The sequence below is a fragment of the Monopterus albus genome, unplaced genomic scaffold, assembly GCF_001952655.1.
Source record: "Monopterus albus unplaced genomic scaffold, M_albus_1.0 scaffold282.1, whole genome shotgun sequence".
Taxonomy (NCBI): domain Eukaryota; kingdom Metazoa; phylum Chordata; class Actinopteri; order Synbranchiformes; family Synbranchidae; genus Monopterus; species Monopterus albus.
Window position 1 is genome coordinate 73123 of NW_018128162.1, and position 8706 is coordinate 81828.

Here is an 8706-nt window from a genome sequence, read left to right on the forward strand (position 1 = left end):
ACGCACCGTGCATTCGTGGATCGTGGACTTTTGAGAGTGCGGAAAAACACTCTCAAAAATCCGTGTGTGCGCGGAAGGTGATTCGTGTGTGTTAGACGATCCACGCATGCGTAGGTAACATGTGTAGGTACTTTCTAAAGAACTGCACACAAAAAAATCAATTGTAAGCATTTGTAAAATGTGTTTTATGTGCAGTTTGTACAGCACGCATTTGTGATCCTCATGACACACACACACACACACACACACACACACACACACACACACACACACACACACACACACACAAATCGCTTGTTACAGACAAAACGTTAAACACGCATTTGTAACATTTTTGATAGTATTTTATCTCCATAGGGAAACAGTCAGGCCATGTCCCACAGCTCAGCTTTACACGTCTTTCCAGACAAACTCATTATCAGAATCCCTGCTGGTCCATTGATATGTCACACCCAAGGTGCTCAGGCCAGTTCTTCACAGTTCAGTCTGACATGACTTTGGAATAAATCAGAAATAGATGAATAGATCTAGAGGTACTGTATAAATCTATAGCATCAAAAGGCCCATAAGTTGCATCAGGAAATCACAACTTTAGCAACGTATGCCTTCAAATATTTCAAGCATTTACTCTTTATAGTCACTTTTGCTGAGACCATGTTGTAAGAGACATTCATCAAGTTGGAAGTGAATATCTGTGAGCTGCTTTAGTGTCTTTATTCTCAACTGACTTCCAATTTTCTGCTTCAGATGCTCATACCTCTAAAAAAAAAGAGAGGAAGACCTGTGTTCTAGGACAGCGGTTCCTCCATGCATGCCTGAATTCCCTGAAATAATCTTACCGGTCTGTTCTCTGAATGTCAACACCACCAGGGAGAACAATAGATATTGCCTCTAAATTATGATGGCAAATATGCATCCCTCAAGAAGGGGAGGATGAGATTTAAAGGATGAATAAAACAATCATGGACTCTATTACATGTTTAGGTTTTTGAGCTGGAAATGGAATGAAACTTAAACCCAGAAAAAAGTGGCAGAAAATTCAGAACTAAGTGAATTGATACATCTAATCAGGTTAATGTTTATTTAGGCCTTGTTTGTCTCAAGATAATATGTGTAACAGTAACAACAGTTGTCAGAGCTTTATTTAGCCTTCTTAACATAAACACCTTCATAGAAAAGTTACTTTCTCATAAGATTCACACCCTCTTAAAGAGGCTGTCCACACAAATGACAAAAAAAAAAAAAAAAACCCACTTAACTCTCGTGGCATCTGGCCATGCAGATAGTCTTGGTTTTATTTAAATGGATTTTCATTTGTGGTGTTCACAGCATTGAAAACACACACACAAAGATAAATTAAACAACAAGAAATATTGTCCCCATTATTCTGAATGATGCACAGAATTCATTGTGAACAGTTCATATAGGAACGACTTTCTACTGGAAAATCAGTGCCAGCGTTTCGGGACATAGTATGGCTGTTTCCATTTTTAAATATCTCTTTTCAGTGTTGGATGCACCACAAACAGACTTGCATTGTGTTGGGGCAGAACATTTCAGAATCAAGCTTAAAACCCAGGAAAGTCCAACCAAGACTACCTTCATGTCTAGACACTAGTAGAGGTAGGGGGGGAGAACAGTTTTTTTTTTTACTTATTTGGGTGAACTGACCCTTTAAGCATTCTGCAGCCAAAAACATATTTAGCACACACATGCTTTAATGCACAGTAGATTATATGAATACCAACTATCTAGGTTAAATGTCAAAACCCCCAAAAAGTTTGTTATAAAAGAAACAAAACCTGCAGACATTAAAAGCAACATGATTTGATTTCAAAGCCAGCAAAGGGTTACAACTGAGAGGTTACATAGAAGAAACCTTGATCAGGAATTAAAACTGTTAATTTAAGCAGGTCATCTTCTAACTTTAAGTAACTGATTTCTTATGTGTGTGAAGTCTGCTTGAAGAGAAGAGACACCTTGTTTCACAAGTTGCTTCTTAATTTATTTCTCATCTGGGGAAAAAGAAAAACAACAAGTGATGATGTGTAGCAACCAACAAACATTTAAGAATAAACATAAAACTTTGATATTGTCAAAGTAACAAAGATCTAGCATTTCACACTAGAATCTGAGGCACTCACCATCAATGCCCACAGTCCTTTGCATCAGAAAGGGTGAGCGCATTGCGTGGCGAGAAGCTGTGGCTATAATTAACAGGAAAAAAAAGCAATTAAGTTACTTCCAAGCATGAAAAGCTACAGATGCAGCATGAATCAAAAGGCCTATAATCTGTGTTGTCTACCTCTCGGACATTGGGGGCGACCACGCATTTTGGTGCCCGGGATGGGTGTGCCAGACCCATCCACACACCAGCAGTAACCGGTGCCATGCCAGCACTGCATGGGCATGTAGTGGCCCTGCTCGTCACACTGGGGCTTGTAGGAACCGATCAATCCCTCTTTTGCCTCTCTCTGGCATTTGGTCATGGCTGAAGAGTGGAAAGAACCATTAAAGACATGTTTACTTTTCAGTGACTACAGCACAAGTGACAATGTAGTTTCAACAGAAATAGAAAAACGCAAAATTAAAGCATTAATTACAGTAGAATAAAAAAATACTGAACATTTTTGGAAGTACACATTTACTTTCTTGCTGAGAATTAGATGAGAAGAATGATTCCACTCATTAACTAAATGTTAAAAATGATGCTTCAATAGGATAGATAGACAGATAGGATAGTAGTAGGCTATGGATCGTTTCGTGTGACAAAAAAACTGATTGAGTATATTTATCAAAGTGTCAAACAATTTCTTTAAGGCTAGACTAAATCTTTGTTTCAGGTTTCACCATCAGTAGTGTAAGACAGCGGAAACAATTAACCTTTGCATCAAAATTATGAAATTTAGCAAAAGGTATTTTAACAAGCCACCACTATGTATCTTATAAACTTCTGAGTTGCTCAGCATATCTCTTACATTAATAATGTCACATAATGTATTATATCCATTGTAGCTACTCAACATGTAGAAACTCCAGCATCTACTGTCACAGCACCAGTCTGGGTCAGAAAATCAGCTAAGTACTAAAATGTAAAGGAAAGAAAGTTGCAGTAACCTTGCTCAGTTGTGGGGGCTGTAGGCTTCTGTTGGGACATCTTGAAGATCAGCCAGTAACGCATCCAGGTCTCAAAGCTCTGCAGAGTACAAAATGACCAGATAATTCAACTGTGCTCATTTCAATTTTAGTTTTATTAGTGTCCATGTATGTGTGTGTGGCGTCACCTTCCACTCGCTGTCATTGGTCAGCTGCTTCAGCCTCTGCATGTTGTCCATGAAGGTTTCGTTGAACTCGGGCAGCTGGGCGTCCTGCTCAAAGTGCATCCAGAGCTTAGTGACAACTCATTATCAGCAATGCAAGGATACAGTATATTGAGTGCAATATACCTGAATGAGTTCCTTCAGCTGGTCCTCCACACTGACAACAGCAGTGTCCTGCAGTTTCTGGCATGAGCGAACAGACAGGTGTTGTTTATGGTACAATTTTCATATTCAAGCATTCATTTTACACCATCCAGGACAATATTTTAAGTCTTATACAACTTATGCAAGTATGTCGCCACCTAAATACGGTTAAATTAAACAGGTGTAAACTCACCGTCAAGGGCGTTTTGGTTTCCTTGGGGTCCTCATTCGAAGTGTAGTCCATCAGCATAGGCAGGCTGTTCATTGGCAAGTGCATCTTCACTGGAGCCACAGCTGAAAACAAACAAAAATGAATTAATAAATTGCTACCAAAGGTTAATTAAAAATGATGAAATAATATTTGGACACAGATTTGAAAAGCACTCCTGAAAACAACTTGTTTGTTGTTTGTTTGCAGCATAAAATTGAAGCAAAAATACCTGATCTAAAGTTCTTTATATACTAAAGCGCTACAGAATAAATAAATAAATACCTTGAACTAAATCATAAAACTACAGCTGAATAAAATGCAGCAGGCAACATATAATCAAACAGCTCCAAGAGGAGCTTTTCATCACAGCAACTCTGCTACACCGGATGTGTTGACTACTAGATAATAATAGTAACTTCATATGACGCTGCTTAAAATCTTCTTGGATTTTTCCGCCTTATGAATCAACAAGAAAAGTCATTTCTGTGCCCTGACTTCAGATCAGCTTCCTTAAAAGCAAACTCTCACTTCATTGCCTCATCATTAGCACTTTAATGTGCCCTTTTACCCTGGGATGTGCGGGTCATTTGTCTGCTCATTCTCTCTGAGTTCTTCTGCAGTGTGTGTATCTGTTGCTTCTGGTCAAACACCATGTAGGCAGTGAAGACCTGGCTGGCTAGCAGCAGGCAGGCCAGGGTTGTCAGGCCTGCTATCTTCAAAGCACGACTGTTGGAGCCCCTTTGAGAGGGAGAAATAGAAAAATATGTCACCTGAAGAGAATAAAGTAGCAGGGAAGAGGGAACAACATGACACACAGCAAAACTTAGAAACTAAAAGTGGCACTTTTGTACAAAATCCCCAGTGACTGGGGAGATTTCCAAAAGTGCTATGTGTGGCATTTTCTAAACATGAGTTATGTCGTGCGATATTGAGACTGGACAGTCTGGCACACAAAAAAGCTCCATATGTAAACATAAAAGCAAAGAAAACTGCTCCACGCAGCGTCTTGTTAAATTTTAATAATGTTGCCTATAGGCCTGAAACATGAACACAATATTTTTTTTTCTGCTACTACTCTCAGCCAATAGAATGAGAGCATCACTTGTTACTAGGTAGATGCTTCCTCCTGGTGTTATGAGGAAGTCTCCAACTAGACTATTAATACTTATAAACGGGTGTAAAATGACTTTTCTCTTATAAAAAGGTTCAAGGCCACGGAAGCTGTGCTTTCACATATATCTTATAAACAGTTTTAAACGAAAGCGATACTCGAACCCGGAAACATGCACTACTTGTAAACAATTGTATTTAAGTATTTTAGTAAGATGTTAGCATTTTACTTCTAATGTATCCACGAAAATGTTATTAAAATTAATTAAATCTATGAGAATAACTTAGTGTTGCAAAGAACATACTAAATTTTATTTATCCACCATAACCAACTCTGAAAACAATACAAATCCTGTTGTTACTCTTATAAATCATAATTTCTAAGTGTTTAAAGTTTGACGTGTAGGTGAAAAAAATGTTGCAAAGAATATAAATACATTCTCCTATTATTTCATGACCTAGTCTGCAAAAGTGAAACTGTATACAATAATCATGTAAACAACATGCAATAGCATAATATATCATCATAGGAATAATAATACACAATCGCAAATTTTCATCATCTGTATCAAGTAGATCATAGGAATAATAATACACAATACACAAACGCAAATTTTCATCATCTGTATCAAGTATCATATGTAAAAGTATTAGTTGCTGCAGAAATGACTAATTTGAGGTTGATTTTTCTTTCAGCAAGGGGGAAATTGTACCTTATTAAACAGCTGCTGTTATGAAAATAAACCCAATATGTGATGTTCCTCTTACCCTCTGGGTGCTACAGGGAGGACCAGGGCCTCTTCACTGCCTGCCACACTGCCTCTGGCCAGAGGAGCATCTTCTTGAGAGTCAGCCATCTCGATCCCAAGTGTTCCTCTGCTTCTTCAAATGAAACTGGAGAAAGTCTTGCTACCAAAGGAGATAAATTGAGTAGAATATGAGGAAGGAGCACTAGACAGGTTCCTCAGAAAGGTGGGGAGTCTTTAAAGCGTTGTGGGAAGGATCAGAGCTGTGGTAAGGCTGCGAGCTCTGATTGGTCAGAATTAAACAGCATCACTTGTTGCCAGAGGCAGACAATAGTGAAAGGACTGTGGGACCTGATTTTTGTTGTTAATTCTCAGATAACATGGTTTGTTAAAAACTTGCAAATCTAGGTCTAACAGTTCTTATACCCGTATCAACTGTACAAGTGGTTTATGATAAACATTATTTGTATATGACTTTTCCTTTCTTTCTTTTCTGGAACAATTACACAGTGCTTTACACTGAAAATAAAAGAGCAAACAATTAAGGCAAAAAAGCAATCAATGCAAATTCAGTATTACCACTACATCTAATAATAATAATAACAAAGTAACAATAAATGTAACAATACTAAAAGACTTTTTCTAAAATATTTGTCAGTAACCATAAGAACATGAGAACTGTGGTAACTACTAACTTCTATTTATTGTTGTTTCTCAAAGGACCAATTCATTATTTACATCCTAAAACAACAGAGGAGGGTTGCTTCTTTGATTTTTGTCATGTTCTCATTAAGGAACTAAAATGAAAAAGCACAAGTTGCGCGTAATGTTATGTTAAACATCAGAAGGATCAGTTTTAAAAAAATATGTTTGTTTAAAAAAAAAAAACTACCTATATTTGTGGGATTTTGAGAGATTCAAGATTTTCTTGCATGTGGAAAGTACTGTGTTGTAAAGTGAAAGCACAAGACAAACTGATCCAGCCACATACCAAAGAAGTTTCTAGAATCTCTGAACAAAAGCACCGTCACCCTAGTTGCTTTGAATGTAGTGATCATTACTTCAATATCCTTCAGATCAAATTCAACTAAAAACACCCAAATACTGAAAAATACAGTGGTGTTTTATTTGCAAATTAAAAAGCACCAACAATATTAGTTACACTGTAAAAATTATTGACAACAATTACAAATCTTTATCATACAGTCCAGGAGATTAGTACCATCGTTGCTGTTATGTGTTATCACTTAATACTTTATATGGAGAGCCTCAGTACCTCTGTACAATAGTTGGCAGTGAGAGGAAACAATCCTATGAATACACCTCTCCACAATGTAATTATCCAAATTTCCCTCAGTACAGCACTATTTCACACTACGGGAATGGGCCGATGGAGAATGTAAACCCAAATACATTCAATATTTTAGGTCTACTGAGGGCTGTGTATTACGTACATTACAAAGTCAAGAAAAATAACACAAAAACATGTGCACTGTTATTACATCAGAACATTGTACAAAACTATTGCAATAAGAGCAGCTTTTTATAATCTATGCTTGACATCTAGTTGCAGTGGTAACACCGTGACCGACAACCAAATGTCTGTATGGGCATACTGTTGGTTACGTTTCCCCCCCATAGACAGTTTTCTCTCCCCAAACTTAAAACTCATCTAGCAAATGAAATGTAAAAAAAACCCAAGACAAAATATACAGTTCTGACAAAATCCAAATGCTGAAAACAGATTTTGAAATGCACGCTGTTTGCCTCTGTACACTATCCCGACCTCCCGGACCAGAGTGCGTAATTAAACATACAGTAGCTAGCTTATGATCTTCTTCACAGATTGTAGTAGGAGCTCTTTAGTGTGCTTTCCAGTAACATATGCTCAGAACCGATGTTCACTTGAGTGCCTTAAATATTGTGCTTTCAACATGTATCCTGCTGTTCCTGCTTCAGTCGATTCAGTGGTCAAACTGTACTGTGGATCTGGCCTATATGTGAACACTGAAATAAGATGTTTAGTTTTGGTACATTCTACAATAATGCATTGCCATCGGCATTATAGGAAGGTTAAAACAAAATCTGAGTAAAGAAAACAAACTTTAAAAAAGAACCCTCAAAAGTCCATGTGGTAATATTCTGATGAAGAGTCTGTCCTGGCACTTGTAAATGTGATAACTAGATTCTACCAAGGCCTATCGAGTGAGGCTACAACATGCAGCCTGAGTCAAGACTCCAGATGTCCCATTCTCCTCTCGTACGAACACTTCATTTATGTCAAAGGCGTTTCTAACCAATGTCTGTCAATCATCCGCTTAGTTATGTTTCCTTTTTAATGTGCTCCAAACATCACAACTCGTGGCTAGAGACACAAGTAGTAGAGTGTGTTCATCTTTTGCCACCAATTTCCCAGAGATAAAAGTGTGACCAAAGCTCTAGCCTCAGACTTTGTTTTTCCTTCCTTTGATTTTTCAAGAAGATGTTTGTGCAAAGGAGAGAAGGTTTGATTAAGAAGAACAGGGATGTGATGATCAAACACTGAAGGTCCCTCTTGTGCGTTAATGAGCCTGTTACTTCCTTTTTCAGGACACAGAGGAGGCCGCCGTCAGGGCTTCCGTGTACCATGCTTGTCCTGCAGGGGGAGGGGTGATGGCATCTGGCAGCTCAGGGAGAAAAGGGAGCTGCTGAAAGCAACCATACTCTCTACTTGCTCATCATCCACTGTTGGCCTGTTCATTGTGGAAGATCACTGTGTTTTGAGTTGTAGTGGGACAACCCCTTCCTCACGTCTCAACTTTTTTTTTTTTTTTTTTAATTTTTTGCCAACTTTTTTGGTACTTCAGGCTTCTTGGCCAGTGTCCTGCAGCAGGGTTGAGTAGTGCTTCAGTGTGTAGAGCTGTGGTTTTCCTCCTGTGGTGCTGCTACCTGGTGTGTACCAACTCTTCTCTGAGCCAGCTGGGCAGTGGCTGACTCATTCTGTAGAGAAGCTTGGACAGCTCAATGTTGTGATCCCTATAGTACTCCCTGAGGAACACCTGCGACTGAAGGACAGAATGAAATTTAATGAAATCTCATCAAAAATGAAGCAATATAAATAAGTAAAAAAAAAAAAAAAAAAACAGCATATAGATTAAAAAAATACTACCATGCTTTTTTTTTTTTCCCCAATATT

General features: G+C 38.1%; 2 protein-coding genes across 2 annotated transcripts in view; both read right to left on the bottom strand.

The window, feature by feature from the left end:
• Positions 1–1058: 1058 nt before the first annotated feature.
• Positions 1059–5751, bottom strand: cd74a (CD74 molecule, major histocompatibility complex, class II invariant chain a). Its single transcript, XM_020622585.1, has 9 exons — positions 5554–5751; positions 4244–4413; positions 3658–3758; positions 3447–3503; positions 3285–3368; positions 3118–3196; positions 2306–2491; positions 2145–2207; positions 1059–2015 (listed from the first exon to the last, which is right to left on the bottom strand). The coding sequence occupies exons 1-9, from the start codon at positions 5640–5642 to the stop codon at positions 2005–2007; spliced, it is 840 nt and encodes a 279-aa protein (XP_020478241.1). The 5' UTR covers positions 5643–5751; the 3' UTR covers positions 1059–2004.
• A 2627-nt stretch (positions 5752–8378) lies between these two features.
• The window catches only part of ndst1a (N-deacetylase/N-sulfotransferase (heparan glucosaminyl) 1a), a 54857-nt gene continuing 54529 nt past the window's right edge, over positions 8379–8706 (bottom strand). The window contains exon 16 of the mRNA XM_020622527.1: positions 8379–8583. Coding sequence (XP_020478183.1) covers positions 8456–8583 — 128 coding nt within the window. The 3' untranslated portion in view covers positions 8379–8455. The remainder of the gene's footprint in view (positions 8584–8706) is intronic.

Bases quoted from the DNA above. Each gene is read 5' to 3' on its own strand.
- cd74a (XM_020622585.1), bottom strand. From the start codon at position 5,642: ATGGCTGACTCTCAAGAAGATGCTCCTCTGGCCAGAGGCAGTGTGGCA. The intron at 4,414-5,553 runs GTAAGAGGAACA...TCCCTCTCAAAG, and splicing joins CTCCCTGTAGCACCCAGAGG to GGGCTCCAACAGTCGTGCTT. The intron at 3,197-3,284 runs GTGACGCCACAC...TGTACTCTGCAG, and splicing joins CCAATGACAGCGAGTGGAAG to AGCTTTGAGACCTGGATGCG.